We start from the raw sequence: 16,809 nt of genomic DNA, 5'->3' as shown, positions 1-16,809 counted from the left end.
TGACATCACAGTTGTTAGCTTGAAATCGGTCATGGTGGGAGTATTTACACCATGGCAATTGGCAAATGCCACAATCGAGGGACTTCTTGTTCTTAGAGAGCTGGTTGTTAAACATTGGCCAGCCCACCAAAGCATGTGTTCCAGGCTGAGCTCTGGTAGAACTAAAGGTTATGCTAGCTCCAGGCCTGGGCAAGAAAAGACCACATGATGTCAACTCAGTCTCTTTGGTGGATTCTACAATTTTGCTTTCTGCCTGGGGGGTCCTTTCACCCTGACTTCACAAGCACAGCAGAACTGCAAAATGGCATGAGCATCTAGGAAGCATTTAGCTACATTGGATAGCTAATGGGCTCTATTCTCAGAGAAACCTCTTTGATTTGTTTGTCACATAAGTGATGCAGGTGAAAACCAACCAGGTAAGACATCTGAAACTCTTATTAAGCTCTGGATATGGCAACTGGTTTCCTGCTGCCAAGGCTGGAAAATGAGTCCCCTAGTAGGAACAAACTCTCTCCAGCCAAAAGCATCCACTGGGGCTTTCTTCTGGAGGTTTCTCACAGGTGATCTGCATGCTGCTTCCTGGCTTTACCCCTGCAGTGTCCTGCAAGGGGCTTCCTTTGTGTCCCGCTTCCCTCCTCAAAGTCTGGTAGAAATCAGAGAGCCAACAAAATTGAGGTCACTGGCAAAAAAGTTTGAAATTTTGAATAATTTTTATTAAACACCATTAGTCTACACTGCACAGTGAATGAAACAGCAAAGCTCCAATCTCTTAGAAGAATGATGATTGATCATGGATCTGAAAAGCAGTTCAGTGTCCCCTAACCCAACATGAGCCCTATGAATGATACTTTGAACATCTACAACAGAAGCAGAAAGGGGTGAGAACTGCAGTCTGGCCTGGAGGTGCTTCCCCACCCTCCACTTCCACCTCCACCTCCACCCTCTGCCCTCCCCATAATGCAATTTCCTTTCAGCTGATAGATTACAGAGAAAATATATGATATCTTTGATAAAGAGGGCTTCTAGATGTGTGAGGAGGAGAATGGAAAGGGAATTCATGTTTTTTCTTTCCTTGAAAATATCAGAAGGTAGGATGAGCATCTGAGATCAGCCTATCTGATTAGCCTCCTGCCAGGGTAAATGCTGATTATCAATACACAGATGCCACTTCTGTTGTTGGAGTCTGGTAACACTGAAGAGAAAATGAATCAGGGTTTAGTTATGAGAATAAGGCTGTGTGAGTGGAAATGAGAAACGACGACGACAATGACAACAAACGACGACAAAGAATTTAGTCTGCCAGTTGCATGACAGAGCACAGCCAACTGGCTCAACATTATTTTCCCCCCACGAAATTGAAATTGGGGCATCGACTCAACCCATTCATTGGATATTGTGCAGCTCTGTCATCTTGTCACACATTTTCTCCATTGGGATAGTGGTGCTTCTCTAAACAAGCAGTTCATTGCCTTACTGAGTAGTCCTACCCAGTGATCCAATTTGGTTCTCTCACCTGCCACCTCACGCAGGTGAACTTTATCACGTCTGTTGAGAAGTAAGTGGAGTTGCATCCTCACAGCTAAGTTCAATTCTGCCTTCAAAAATGCTTTCCAACTTCAAACTCCACCTTCAAATTCTGGGATGCAAATCTGAGCCAAACAAAATCAGAATAAGATAGCTTTGGGAAAGACACGATGAAATAAGTATCTTTCCAATGCAGACAGAATCCAATGCATTTAGTGATGCAAATGTCCAAACGAAAATCCATCCATTTGGAAACACAACAAAACCCATTTTGGCCAATGGTTTCCAATTTAGCAACCTGGCTATTGACTGAAGATTTGGATCTTTTCTTGTCGGTGCATGGAAACAGGCATCCCACCCTCAAGTCTTTTAAAAGTAGCAGCAGCTAATCTGCTTTTCCAATTATGTCATCCAAATATAAGACTACTAGTATTTTCCCAGTGAGATTATTAAGTAATTAACAGTCTTCAGGCTGGCTAACAACATGCTTACAGTTAAATTCTACCCTGAGGGCCACACTAGTAAACGCTTTTCAAATTAATCCTACCTACCAAACTCAGACAGTAATATGACAAAACCGCTAAAAAATCCAAAGCTAATTAAAAGTACAAAGCCAAGCCAACGTCCTAACACAAACTTTTCAAATTCTCTATGGTTGGAGCTTGGTGACAAATGAAGGCATAGTGGTGGCTCTCCCTGGGTCATCTTGCAGGGTTGAGACTTTCCTGTGCACTTGCTCAGGTGGGGCTGACCATTACTCTGCCAAGCCCCCTACCTCTATATGCTTGTTTAGGTGTGTCTCATCAAACCATGGTCAAGGTCCAGGGAGGGACCAAGGAACTCATTCCAGAAGCAGGCTTTCTCACTGCCATCCACATGTCTCAGATTCCTCCCATAAACTGGCACACTGAAGAGATTGACTCAACCAAATACTTCAGTCCCTCCAATAGCTGCATCCCTATGAGGCACATCACCATGTACAGTGTAATGAATCGAGTGCCTAGAAAACAGCACCAACCCTTAAATCATGAAACCGAAAGAAGACCTGTCCCTAGGGATAGGAAGGGACCTCATTCCTCATGTTTAATTGGTTTCTAAGCTGCTTTTAGAAGGGGTCCACTATAAAATCAGGTGGAGACGCTGAGCTCTACTGTCAGATTTGATAATTGTGCCCCTGACTTGGCACCCACTTTGCACTCAGCCACCAGAAGCGACATCAGGTAGCGGGATATTTGGCTGCCTCACTGAAACTAGAGCTATCTACCAGCCTTTTATCCATGAGTCAATGTGTGCATTTCCCTGGGAAACTGCCCCTTGCACTCTAATATCTGGAGATTGAATTTCAAGAAGAATCTATTCCTGGATCGACGACAGTCTAGGATCCTGGTCTAGGTGAGACTTAGAAGTCAGGTCAGTGGGCTTCATAATACAGAATAGCCAGGCACCCGACTGGGGAAGCCATGGAAAATGAATGGAGAACTTGAGTCACTGCAAAGCCATCAGCTTCATTTTTATAGGTGACACCCACAAATGTGAAATAAATGACGTGGGTGTTTATAGTCTTTCATATTCTTTTTTTTTTCCTCACTTAAGAGGCTCCGAAAAGATTCTCTTGGATTTAAGTTTTGTGTATACATATGTGAATGTTGTTGTTGTTGAGACTGCAGAAGTAAAGCTCAACCACATGGGGAGCATGAAAGTGCTGGCTTCAGCTGCTGGGAAGTTCCCATCAGCCATCTTAACCGCATGCCTGCAGCCATTGGAGTACAACTTCCACAACCTTATTGTACACCAAAGGGCCCTGAGCTCAAAGATGGCCAGAGCGGAACTCAAGTCTGGCTCTTTTACAACTAGGGAGATCTCTAACCTTGAGAATGAGAGTGCAGTGTGATTGCTTGCTGTTCCTATCACAGCCCTGTATGACTTGCTTTAAAAATCATACAAGTTTGCACATCTTTTGTATGTATATATCTGTTATTTATCTGGTCATAACTAAGTGAACAGAATTCAGTAACTCAGTAGATTGAAGGCTAGGTTGAAGAAAATTACAATTACTAATGTCTGAATAGTGTTTTCTAACATGTGGGGGATTCTTCTGGTGAGCTGGAACACCAAATATGATATATTTACATTGTGATGTTTAGGGACATAAAATGAATGCAGAGCATAATAAGGGGTGGGGATAGTCACAACTGATGGGGAAATGTCACCCAATTAGGCAAACAGTTCACAATCTTCAGGGCTCTTTCAAAGCACCCTAGGGTGCAGCACTGCCCCAAAACTCATTTTTTAAAAGATTAGCTACTACTTAGAGAGTTTGGAGTCTTCTTTGGAATATCCACGGAACGGTTTCATGTTAGTATATACTTTTATAAAATCAGTGATTGTATTTCAGTCAAAAGCTAATGAATCAAAAAAAGGAAAAGAAAGATAAAAGAAAATAAAGAAAGAAGGAAAAAGAAACCCTGTAAGAATACAAAATGTCAATAATAGGTGGGAAAGTCCAGATTTTAAAGCCACTAGGAAGCAAACTGTATATTATTACTTCTAGGTAGTGATAACTTGAATTTTGTTTCCATAGATTTGAGCAAAATAAAATTTTAAAAATCTTGCCATTTGTAGACTTGCCTACTGACTGCAAAGGAGACAGAGGTATGAATTCCTGGTCTGGCATTTTCCAGACCTTCCCTGTCTCCCAACTCTAAGACTGAGGTATAGCATTTTGGCTATTAGGGCATGTGTCCACCAAACTGCTCCTTGAAAGGAGAGCTTTGCACAAAGAGAATCCCAGGTGAGGATTTATGCTTTAAATCACGGATTTCAAAAATCCATATGCCAGCTGATGCCTTAGAGTTGTCCAAATAAATGTCACCATTCTTTCTCATCATTAAAATTTTAAAAATAGGACATCAGGAAGGAGGAGATGCTAGCAAAATGTCCTCTGGCTGCATGGCATAGCATATCTTTAAGAGGGGCACTGCTGTCCTCATTTATTTTCTTACCCATCTTGATTTTATGATGTTACTACAACAGCTCACCCAGCGGGTTTTGACAATGAAAATTCTCACCTGAAGATTGAGTCTGTGGGAAGCACAAAGGTTTCAATGGATTCTGAAATACGTTCTTTTCTGGACATAAGAGTATAGTTTGGGAGACAGCTGTTGCTGACAATTTAAGTCTTTGCAGGTCCTTTGTGTCTAAGTTCTCATATCTAAGTAAGATTTCTTGTGTCATTTCTCAGGAATCTGTTATCACCACAATTGCTTTCCATTTTTTGTTTTGGGTAGTATGGACTTAAAACAATACTGTAGGGACTGTGTCATTCCATAAAGCACAAAAGGATGGAGGGATCTGAGAAATGCATATAAAATACTGAAAAACGACTAGGTAATAAAACATACACTGCTCTCAAATTGTAGTGTCCTCTTACAATGACTTCTGTTTTTCACAGATATCAGTAGAAGCATAGAAACAAACAGAACCAAAGAGAACTTTCTCAAATGAGTGGAGTTCCACCAGTGGTTACTGGTGTGTTGGTGGAAGGAGAGTGATGGGTGGTGATGGGTGGGGAGGAGGGGAGGAGGGCACCCACTACAACAAATGGGCATCGATGCGCAGCCAACACAGTCCCTGGCGAACGTAGCGGACAAGATTAGTCATGCTGCTGTGCTGGGTCAGAGGTCCCATCAACGTGTCCAGGTCACCAAAGAATTCTGAAAATCAGAGCAGACCTCAGTCAGACCTTTAAATGACATCATGGAAATATGTTCCAGCACTCTAAGCTGCCTTCAGGCAACACCACAATCATGCAGACCTTGGAAAAAATTATCCATTTGTTCATTCATTCATTCATACATTCATTCATTCAACCAGCAAACATTTATAGAGTGCTTACAAGGGAACTGAGACTCCGCATGTGTATCAGATACTGCTATTTTAATCTCTGTTGAGCTCCAAAAGACTCTGAGGCATTCATAATGTTTTTAGGTGTTAATGTGACCAGTAAAACACAAACACTTAAATCTGTTACTGAATTCATAGTAAGTTTTTTTTTTATAACTATGTATTTTTTCAGAAAGCAGATTCTAAAAGTACATTACAATCCTGTGAAGGTTTGTGAAATATAAATATGTGTAAAGTTGTTTGCGATTCGATGTGCTAGTGCATTAAAAGATATTCTCTTATCCTTTGGTTTAAATGAACTGAGTTTAGTGGTTTTTCTTGGCATGATGTAGACAAACTACTGAACATGGACAGCAGTTATAGCCTTCAGCATCCAAGGCCAGATAAATGTCTAGGAAGAATCTGATTTCATAAGTCTTATTGTCAATCACGTTCGGGACAGAAAATGACCTGCAAGAATCTGTCGCCTAACAACTCCCCCCATGCCCCATGACACAAATGGCGAGAATGCTCAGCTGATTCCACCCTAGCTGACTTGGAGAAAGGGGCAGCACTAAGGCTCCACCACCAACCTATGCGACTAGGGTTTTGAATGTCTCCTGGAGGGGGGCTGGTATGTGATGATAACTATATGATGGCCACAAAGTAGCCAGATTTAACTATATGATGTCTACAAAGGGGTCTTCCCATTCTTGGATTACTTGTGTTTGGCACTGTATTGACCTTGGCTATGAGAGGACTCCCTAGCACCCTTTCTGTTAGCTCTCGACTGGGGAGGAAGCCTCAACCATGAGGACACCATGCCCATGCTGGCTGGGAGTGAGAAATCTGGGTGGAGGGAAAATGGAGACTGCCCTAAAGTTGTTGGGGTGCTCTCCTGCCTGCTTGGAAAGCAATTTTTGTGCATGGGTTCCATGTGCTTGATTGTTCAGCAGGTGGTATTTTACTCACAATGCATTAATTCTTCGTGTTATGTATAACATATGGGCTTATTCTCAAGGTATCAACTTCATTTGATTATGTGATACTTCTTAACCTGTACTATGCAATAAAAATAATTTCTGCCGATAAGGGAGTAAATTATTTTTGGCATCTAATACATTTTCTTATGAAATTCAATATTATGGGGAATGTAAAAGGACCCAGTCACCACTGAATGAATGTGAGCCACCCATGAGCCAGGATATCCCCTGGGTATTCTGTATGAAGTCCTCTGTGGCACTCTGAATGAGCTATCCAGTTTGCCATTTTAACAACTGCTTCAACTGAGCAGTGTAAACAGCTGTGGAGCTAGGGAATGGGGCTTCTAGATCAAAGGTCAGAGGGCATCACCGGCTTGACTAGCCCATTTCAGTGCCAGAGCCCTTTACAATATGCCATCTGCAGCTGCATACATGGGCAGACATGGGGTGAGGGTGGAGACCTTCCACTGGGAGAGCCAACCTCATCCATCTCCACTGCATAATTGGGTGGAAAAATTGCAAGTACACGGTGGTCTCCAGTGAGAGTGTCAATCAAAAGGGAAGCCCTTGGTTGTCCGTTTCTATGTGGACAAGACCGATGTGGGGAAATTGCCCGCATCTAAGAAGATCAGAAATGACAAGAGTGTGAAACTCAAGGCTGCAACCAGAAGATTCCAAACTAGGTCCTCTCCCCAGTCCACTGAAAAGCCCTATGAAGGCATCAGCAGGACACGTTTTCATCCTGCTAGCAGAATAAGGGAGTTGTTTTGATTCAATATTAGTTAGGGAATTCAGCAACTCCTTGCCACAATGAGCCAATGAAAAGATTAGCACCATCTCATCCTAACATCAGCACAGACCCCCACATTGTTTCCGGAAAATTCTGCAGTTAGTTTAGGAGGAATCATTTTTACAGATTTTGAGAATGGAGGCAATTACAAAGGAGATCCACAAATACTGAACTGCCCTCTGGTTACCAATACAATATAAGATAGACAAGGGTAGAGGCAGATGAGTTAGGCAAGTCTTAAAATGCGTATGTCTTCACTTGGAATTCCAGAACCCTTGGATGGGTCTGGTTCTCTGGACCAGCTGTCTCTGGATATCCAGAAGCCCAGAAAAGTAGACAAGTGAAGAATTGCCCATTACTCAGGTAATCAAGGGCAGAATCTCACTAGAGGTCCCTGAGGACCTACTATTATTCTTGCTTTCTAGGTGGGCAGTGTAGCCTGACTCGTAAGAGTTAAGAGTCTGTAATGAGATAGATCTAGATTCAATTCTTGCTTCCATCATTAAGAGCTGTGGTATTATGGGTGAGTTCTTAACCTCACTGAGCCTCAGTTCCAGTTTCCTCATATATAATATGGATAAATGAGATGATAAATGATAAAGCAAAGAGTGCAGTGCCTGACATATAGTAGGTTTTTAAAATACAATTGTTGAGATTGTGGCACAAACAGATGTAACAAACACAAGCAAATAACCCCAGGGGTCAGTGTAAGTTTATAGCTGGATTGATGGTGGAAAGCTCAAATTATGGAAAGTGCTTCAATAGGCACACACACTTTGAGTTACATAGATGTAGAACAACATGGGTCAGGAAAGAGAACAAATATTCATAGCGCTTCCACCTTGCACCACAAATTTTATTCTAGGTGTTTTACCTATATTATTTCAGTCAATCCACTTGTATTATCCTTCTGGGTAGAATTCATCACTATCATTATCATTATCATCATCATCATCATCATCATTTCCATCAGGTAGATGGAACTAGGAGGTAGCTCACGGAGTTTAGGTAACTTTCCCAAGGCCAGCCAGCTAGCACATGATCCAGGCAGGATTTAAACTTAAATGATCAGGCTTCAAAACCTGCATCTTTTCTACTCCATTGGGACTCTTTCCTTACATGCTCAGCAGTAAAATCTTGAACACATAAAAGGCTTGTAATGGGTAGCAAAGGAAGAGGGGCTGGTAAGATTGTGCCCCATTCCATAATCAGGCCTGGAATAAAACCACTCAGGCCCAGCTCACAGAGTGGCAGCTTTTAAGAGAGATGGGAAACAGGCTGAGGCCATGAAGCCTGAGCAGAAAGGAAAGAAGAGCTGCCTGGGCTGTGAGGAATCTGAGCTTTGGGAGAAGAATTGGGTCAGGAGGCCCAGTAAGTCCTTGGTCAAACCCTTGGGGACTTCTATCTGCATGTGTGTGGCCTGCAGCTTGTACCCATCATGCACCAGCAGCAATTACTGGACCATGCAGGATGATAATGGATCCCAGTTCCTGGCTCAAAATTTCTACTTCTGGTCACTTCTTTGCAGTGTGACTCTGAAAGGCCCATGTTTGTCTCCATCTTGACTGGAGTGGAGAAGCTTATAACCTCTGGGCCAGAGGCAGCCAAGCCAAATGAATGGCCAGGGCACAAATAGAGTTTGTTTATACATCGAACCTTCAATAGGACATGAGGCTTTGTTGCGAGCCTCAATGATAGCTAGGGACACAGATGGCAGCATGCATCACCAAAGCCCACTGACTCTCTATTAAAGCAGGGGCCTCTTTGCCTCTCTTTTGTAGCAAACCTCATGTGTTACCACTAACAGGGCCCTGATTCTTCTTCCCAGCTGTCAGTGTGCAAAATACCAGCTGAGCTTTGGCTTGCATCGGCAAGCTAGGGCCAAAGCTCAGCTAGTATTTTTCACGTTGATCATGATCATAATAAGTTCAACCTCATCTCTCCACAAACAATGAAAGAGAAAAGTTGACAACAGAAGCCAACAGGATCGTAATTCATTTGCAAATCCTTCTCTTTCCCCTTGCCTGTTTCTCTGAGTTGATCTTCAGCATTGAGTGACATTCTGAAACCGTTATTTGCCAACACATCATAGTTCAGATTCGTGTGAGCTTTAAAGGAATATAATTGCCCAGGTCTTTCATTCTCTCAGTGAAAATGGGGCACTGTATCGGCCCTGAGCTAACTAAACCCTCTCTTCCCTCACCTCCATCCTGGAAATCAGAGAGCCAGAAAGAGAAGACTAGCATGCAAAAGTCAAGTCCTAAAAAGCATAACTGACTTCACCAATGGTCCACGAGCAATGGGTGGAGCAAATAAGCATACCTTTGTTCTCTCTTGTCAGTTTGTCGGCCATGTCCCAGTGCTCATAGCCCCTTAACACGTTGCTAGTGATGTTGACATGGCTGGCGGCCATGTGGTGGATGCGCTGGGGGATGGTGACCGGGCCGTTGTTGCAGTTCCCCATTGCGTTGATGGGTGAGACATTGTTGAGAGACACTGGGGATGGAGTGTTCCTGGGGAAGAGAAAACAACCAGGCCCCATTAAGATGGCCCGGAACACTGACAGCTGGCTTCTCAGCCTCCCTCAGCACACTGGGATCTCATTCGACTACCCTTTGCCAGTTCCCGCATCCCACTGACTCTTCTCCGAGGATATCCTATAGCCTTTGTCAACACAATAGCTTTCCGCAGCACAAATGTAGCCCTTACTTTAAATACACATAACAAACGTTGTGCAGTTTCAGAAAAAGAAACAGCTCAGAGGTCCGATGATTTATCTACCTGCCGCCACAATGGCTACTGGCGGTCAGAAAATACTTGATGTGCAATATTGGTCTATTACCAAAGTGTTTTGCGGAAACCACAATGACAGTTTGCTCCAAATACAGTTGCCACAATAAGCCAAGTACAATTCTTAAAAGCCCCCCAAGGAGCAGTATTAGGAAAGCTGGAAAAAGTAGGGTTCTGAATATCTCTTTAGGGTTATTTCAGATGCTACAGAGATGGGCGGTTAATTGCTGACTCTTTGCCCATATGTGAGTTTATTAAAAGAAGTCTTTGGAGTTCTTACTTTGGGCAATCCTGCTGTCTGGATATCAAGTTTCATTTAATCCTTTAATGTCAGCAACAAGGAGTCACCTGCCAGCTGCAGGTGGTCGTCTCCAGAGCCAGGCTTAGGTCTGCCTGCTGCAGACTTGCCTGGGGACAGCCTCGGAAGCATGGGTGGCTTCCTGTGCCTCCCTGTCTTCCTTCAATCACACTCTGAACAACTGCCCAAGCAAATGCACGCCTCTATTATGGCAGAACAGTTTGAGGGGGAAGCTGTGTTTGGAATTCTGTGAGTCTGCATGCTTGACGGAAACTCCTTCTCACTGCTCCAAACACATGCCAGCAAATGATCTAGATTTCTGGGATGGCTGTGTTCCTCAGAGCCAATATCCTCTCATACAACAGATGTGCACCCCAAGGGGCAGCACACAGATAGGATTTGGGGGAACAGCAATCACAACATACCAAAACACCAAAGTGCTGCTGACTAGATCTGGCAGCAATTAAAAATGATGTGCTCTCCCTTAGACTCACAAGGGCTATGCCAACAACCGCGTGAGAGACTTTGGCCCATTTCTGCCAACAGGCTGTATCTTCTGGTGCATTGTGATCTCTTCTGGCCTGATGGGGAAAGCGGATCCCCACTCGGGGTCGGCCACATGGCCCTCCCACTTGTTCTGCACTTGTCCAGTGTAAGAGGGAATAAGTATTTCCCTGCTATGTTTATAGTTTCTGGAATATCTTCTTGCTTATTGCTAGAAGGATTTCTTCTTGAGGCAGAAGTGTGGTGTGGAGATGTCCAAGCTAAGGGACCAAAGCACAGAAGGGGTTAGCTAATGACCAAAAAAAAGTAGTGATAGCTGGATTTCTTTGTTGTGGCAGGTTGCAAATGCTATTTTCTAGTCTTTTCCCTTAGTGGTGGTCATTAGCTCTTAAATGTCAATTTATGGCAAGAAAGGAAAAAATTCCCCTTTGTAATTGCTAGAGAAAAGTGCAAAGCTGGCAGGTGCCACAAATATTGAAAGAGAGGTATGTGGTGCTGTAAAAGGAGGACCAGAATCTCAGGAAACCTGGATTCGACCCCTGGCCCTGCCAGGAAATTGCTGTGTGTTCCTGGGCACATCCCTTCCCCTCGCTGGGCCTTCCATTCCTTGATTAAAATAAAAGGTTGGATTGAATGATTTGTGATCATGTCTGGAAGTCACAAGGGAAACAAAGCATCTCTCTTTACCTCTTGCAGCTTGAAAAGCCCTTCAAAGTTTACAACACTGAAATGTCATTGAGGGGTTATAGTTCAAACTATTTTCTTTCCCTTCCATTCCCTTCTTTCTTTTAAATATTTTTTAAAAACATTTATATTGTGGTAACATCTATATTACATAAAAGTTGCCATTTTCACCATTTCACATGTATATTTCAGTGGCACTAATGTTTATAATGTTGTGCTACCATCACCACCATCCAATACCAAAACTTTTTCATCACCGCAAACAGGTACTCTGTACTTATTGCGGAGCAGCCCTCCATTTCCCCCTACCCACAGTAACCTCTAGTCTACTTTCTGTTTCTATGAATTTGCTTATTTTTGATATTTTCATATAAGTGGGATCAAACAATATTTGTCCTTTTGTGTCTGGATTCTTTTACTCAGCATAATGTTTTCTAGGTTCATCCATGTTATAGCATAGATCAGCACTGCATTCCATTTTATGGAGGAATAATATTCCACTGTATGGCTAGCCCTCATTTTGTTTATCCATTAATATTCTACTGCATGTGTTTACACAGTTTGTTGATCCATTCACCTGTTGATGGGCACTTGGGTTGCTTCCACCTTTTGGCAACAGTGAATCATGTTGCTGTTAACATTGGTGTGCAAGTATCTGGTTGAACTCTTGCTTTTTTGTGGGTATGTACATGGGAGGGGAAATACCACATTGGATGGTGATTCGATGTTTAACTTTTCCTTTAAAGCAGTTTTAAGCAATCTTATATATATATAAACAATTCTATTCTTCTAATTCCTAGATCTATATTACAAAAATCTATACTCAATTATTATATTTTGAATTTCATCCACAAAAATCTAGGGGAAATTTGTTTTCTCTCTTGTTATATAGGCAAGCCTTGATTTTGCCTCTTGATCCACTACAAACTAGCAAAGTTTGCCGAGCCTGGCTCTATACCAAGTTGATTTTCCCCTCCTTCTTCCAAGTGCTTCTTTGCTAGCCCCTCTTTCTTCCCCAGCCCCCACAGAGGCTAGTTCCTGAGGTTCTGCTTCCAGCCTTTTGCTTGTCTTTCCATATACTCTTCTGCAGAGCCCTCATGCGTGGAGAGGGCTGCCAAGGCCCAGCCCTGAGCAACTGACTGCCCAATCACCAGCCAGCCTGGGAGGGTTTGAAGTCAGAGGGTGCTGCCCTAGGAAGATGCTGGGAGAGGCCCTGTGTGGGGCCAACCAACCTCTTTCACTGGGGGAACCAAGCCACAGTCTTGTCTGCAGGCTAAAAGCCTTCCCTGACCACCGGATGGGGGTCCTGTGCACTCGAGGGGTTCCGAGCACTATTTCTCTTGGGCTTCTGGAGTTCAGGGACTGTGGCCTATTCAGCTCTGTGTCCCCAGCACCTCATCCAGGGCCTGGTGCAGAGGAGACACACCAGAAGTCTTTGACAAATGAATGGGATGTAACCCTTGGGACACTGTCTTGAGTTGCCTCATTCAAAAGCTCTCTGTCCTCCTAAAGGGAGTGGGCTTACTTCAGACAGAAGCTGCTTACACACTCATTTCAGGAGGCTTTTAATGTGACTTCACAAGCTGCAGGATGTGTTTCAGTTCTTTTGTTTCAGAATTAAACAAAAAATTTTCCAGCGATCCTTTAAAGACTGCTTACCTGACTTTGCCCTTCCTTTACTCTGGGCTCAGAGAAAATAGCTTTCTCTGGGCCTTTCAGTGGTTTATTTTTATTTGCTGAGTTTTCAGAAGGAAACGTGCTTTCCCTTTTGTTCGTCAATATGAGTAAGACCTAACTCAACAATTTAACTGAGGCTTTGTTTCAATGTGGTAATTGAGTTAATGCATAGTTTTTAATGGGTCTGTTCCCTTGCTGTTTTTAGGATCCCGAAGTTGAGTTCATTGTCCCACTGTTTTGGGAGTGTGCTTTGTAGATATTTATGCAGTGGCCATAGAGACTATTTTACTCTTGAAGAAAGCGTTTGGTTCAGAGACTCAAGAATTTCGAAATGAGGAAAAATTGAAAAAGCAGCTTGGAGTTGGAAAACAGGCTACTTGCAAAAGCCTATTCCCACAGTCATCTCTCTGGCTTTTCTTCCTGCTACCTGTGGCAAGTGGGCTTAGGGGGGCGGGGGAGGCATTGGAACCAGAAGGGAAACTGATGCTCAAGCCAGGTAAAGCAAAGGCACATGGCTGAGTTCATAGCGCAGACATAACTGGGATTCAAAGCCACTCTCTTTAAAGGAATATTTCTACAGTGGGGCCTCAGAGGTCGTCGGGTCCAGCCCTTTAGCTTTAGTGATGGAGAAATAAATGCAGAGGGATGAAAGGGCTCACTCAGCTTACTCTGTGAGCTAGAGGCGGCTTCAGGGCCAGGTTGCTGGGTTTCCTGACTCCCACACCACTGCTGTAAAGGCTGTGCTTCCCCAAGCCTTAGAGAGTTCTAAATAAGGCCGTGGGAGTGCATGATTTCATGGAGCCTCACATCAGCATTATAGTCGATGCTTTTATATTTCAGGTCAGGGTCTTTTAGTATTACTATAAAAACCATCATGAAGGCTCAGATAATTGGCTGACTAAGTACCTTCACATTTCCAGAACTATTATGCCTTTGGTTTTATTAAACAGCACTTACCATATATCAATGAATATTTCATTGGTCTTTCATTACCGAGTGAATCATTGAAAAATCACTGCAGTGGAGGTTAACTTTCCTCTGCCTCCCTGAAATGGCGTGGTTCTTGCCATCTCATTAATGGATATTTTTATAGCCATAATTTGGCTTAAAGATCAGATAGTTAAAGAATTTGGTATCACCTCATCTTAAACGTTTCTGGAACCTGACTAGAATTTTGTATGCATAGAAATTACCGTAGTTTAACAGTTGACCTTCCCTCCTGGGTTGTCAATGCAAACTATTTGGGATCGCTTAAATCACTTATTTTCAAGAAAATGCAATTCTCATAAAATACTTACTTTCCATTGCCTACCCATGGAGATGGTATCTGAGCGACTTTTGAAGCATTTTGCTGAAAGAGAGAGAGAGAGAGAGAGGGAATAAGGACATCTATTTTGTGTTTTATTAATTCAGAACCAGATGGAAGTGTGATTTCGAGTACATTAATATTGATTGCAGCATTTTGGGATGCCTCCTGTTTCGTCAGCACACCACCACACATACTAGGTGAAAATAGCTGGTTAGGATAATTAGTGGGCTCCAATCAGGACCACGAAAGTCACTTGATGAAAGATCTTATCTACTAAAAGGCCCAGTGAAATCAGATTCAGTTCTCCAAGAAGTGGTTTAATTATCCTCATCTGAAATTTATTCTGCAAAACAAGCTCTTCAGAGTGCAGGAATGCTTTGCACCTTTAGCTCAAGTTGCAAACTTTCTCCCTGGGATGCTGGGTGGGCCCAGCAGCAATTTTCCATTTGTTTCTTTTTCCAGAATCACCTTGATTTGCTATCTCTATGCACCAATCCTCACAGCTTAAAGTTTTCCCTGTTTAGCAATGTAACCAGTTTATGGCTACATTGCAAGGGAATGCTATACATTCTTTTTTTCTCCTCTGATGCCACTGGGCTGGCTGAAAGAATGGGCCTCCTGGATTTTTGTGGTCATTCACTTGGGGAGCAGAGCTAAATCTGACCCTCAGCACCTCCACAACAAGTCAGTGGTGGGGCTTCTTATAATGGGCTCACCAGGTTGGGGCCCCGGGCAGTCATAGCACAGGTTATGCTTCTTCCTTTGCCTCTAGGGTTCTGGCCCAGCCCACTTTGCAAAACCAGCATTTTCAGAAGTCCAGTAAGAATGCCACAGGGACCCACAGCTAAGATGCATTCTGTAGACTCCAGGTTTTAACCTCATAGGGGCTCAAAGCACACCCAGATGAGTGAGCCATCTACACCTGTTTGGTATTTTGCAATGCCCTGGAAACCACACAGGAGAGGCAAAGAGGACAGATGCTAGACCAGTGGCTCTTGAAGTGTGATGACAAGACCAACAGCAAGCAAGAGCAGCATGGGGGGAACTGTCAGGAATGCAAATTCTCAGGCTCCATCCCAGACCCACTGAATCAGACACTCTGGGGATGGGGTTCAGTCTCTGTTTTCCTCTGTTTTCACAAGCCCTCCAGAGGATGCCCATGGCTGCTCAAGTTCAAGAGCATAAGTTGAGAGGGTACATGTGTGAAGATCAGATGGACATCTGTAGTGTCTGATCCCCTTTGCCCACATGAGCACTAGCTTTATGACTTGATGGCCACACTGCAAACTAGCTGGGAGCTTGCTCTTTTGTCCAGACCGAGTCACACTGTTCTCATACAGCTGTGTCCCACCACACACTGAATTCAGATGCTTGATATAAAGTCACGACTTAATTCATTTCAAACAATGGCTTTGGTGCAATTTAGCCAAGTGGACTCCTGCACTTAGAAAAAAAAACAACATCTTTTTCTTTTGAGACCCACCAAAAAGAAGGAGCATGGAGGCTCCCCAACTCTGAGTCATGACCAGTGTTGAAGGCAGAAGCAGCAGCAGCCCCACAGACCCTGAAACCAATAATGCCAATACGGTGGCCAGGCTTAGCACCAGGCTGCTGCTTATGATTTTTATAGGGGCTCATCCCCAAATTTTGGCCTTGCATTTTGTAATCAAACTATCTTTTTTTGCTCGTAAACTAAAAACACCAGCTCCATAGATGATGACTTTATTGAGTTAGTTATTGTGATAATCAAGGCCCACCAGTCATCTTAAAGTACAACCCCTGTCCTCTAAGACTCCCCTTGGCCAAAGGTTTTCCAGGGGTGGGATGTCCCCCCGGAACCCCAGGGTGGTTGCAGTGACCTCCTTGCTGTCTCCTGTTTAACAGGAGTCTGGCCACACCCACAGCCACAAACTTTCTCCCCTGGGCAGGTCCACTGTGCATGGCAGGGCAGAAAGACAACATCCCCTGACTGCACCCGGAAAGCTGCAGAGGATGGTTGGGTCAGTCTGGAAAATAAGCGGGGGCTGAGCTATTGTGCCTTCTCTCCCTGGAATCGAATCAAATATCGGCTCTCTGCTGAGTCCAGGAGAGGTGGGATGGCCACAGCTGGTGGGAATGAGGGAGGTTAAGCCTTTGGAAAGGTAGTAACCTTGTCTTTGTCAATTAATGTGTCATACCAGGCCCGCCATGTCACATTAGCAATGTGATTTGCCCTATACCTATAAATTACACAAAAATAATAATTACCTTAAAATATTCCATCAATGACCTGGAGTACTTCATAGCATGGTCCTTCTTCAGTTTAAACATTCTCAAGTAGAGAAGCGATAAACATCGATAGCTATGGTGATGAGGAAAGGACTATGTT

General features: G+C 43.5%; 1 protein-coding gene across 9 annotated transcripts in view; it reads right to left on the bottom strand.

Annotated features, from left to right (window-relative positions):
- Nucleotides 1–691: 691 nt before the first annotated feature.
- Nucleotides 692–16,809, bottom strand: part of AFF2 (AF4/FMR2 family member 2) — a 531,893-nt gene continuing 515,775 nt past the window's right edge. For 8 of the 9 annotated variants that reach the window (XM_037821151.1, XM_037821156.1, XM_037821157.1 and 5 more), the window contains 4 exons: nucleotides 16,689–16,782; nucleotides 14,431–14,483; nucleotides 9,502–9,692; nucleotides 692–5,237 (listed from right to left, as the gene is read on the bottom strand). In XM_037821151.1, the coding sequence (XP_037677079.1) occupies nucleotides 5,116–5,237; nucleotides 9,502–9,692; nucleotides 14,431–14,483; nucleotides 16,689–16,782 (460 nt within the window). In that variant the 3' untranslated portion in view covers nucleotides 692–5,115. The remainder of the gene's footprint in view (nucleotides 5,238–9,501; nucleotides 9,693–14,430; nucleotides 14,484–16,688; nucleotides 16,783–16,809) is intronic. The other variant, XR_005214493.1, reaches the window with a different exon arrangement.

Source organism: Choloepus didactylus, chromosome X (genome assembly GCF_015220235.1).
Source record: "Choloepus didactylus isolate mChoDid1 chromosome X, mChoDid1.pri, whole genome shotgun sequence".
NCBI classification, from domain to species: Eukaryota; Metazoa; Chordata; class Mammalia; order Pilosa; family Megalonychidae; genus Choloepus; species Choloepus didactylus.
Note: the sequence above shows the minus strand (reverse complement) of the source record. Positions and strands in the feature narration are given on the sequence as shown.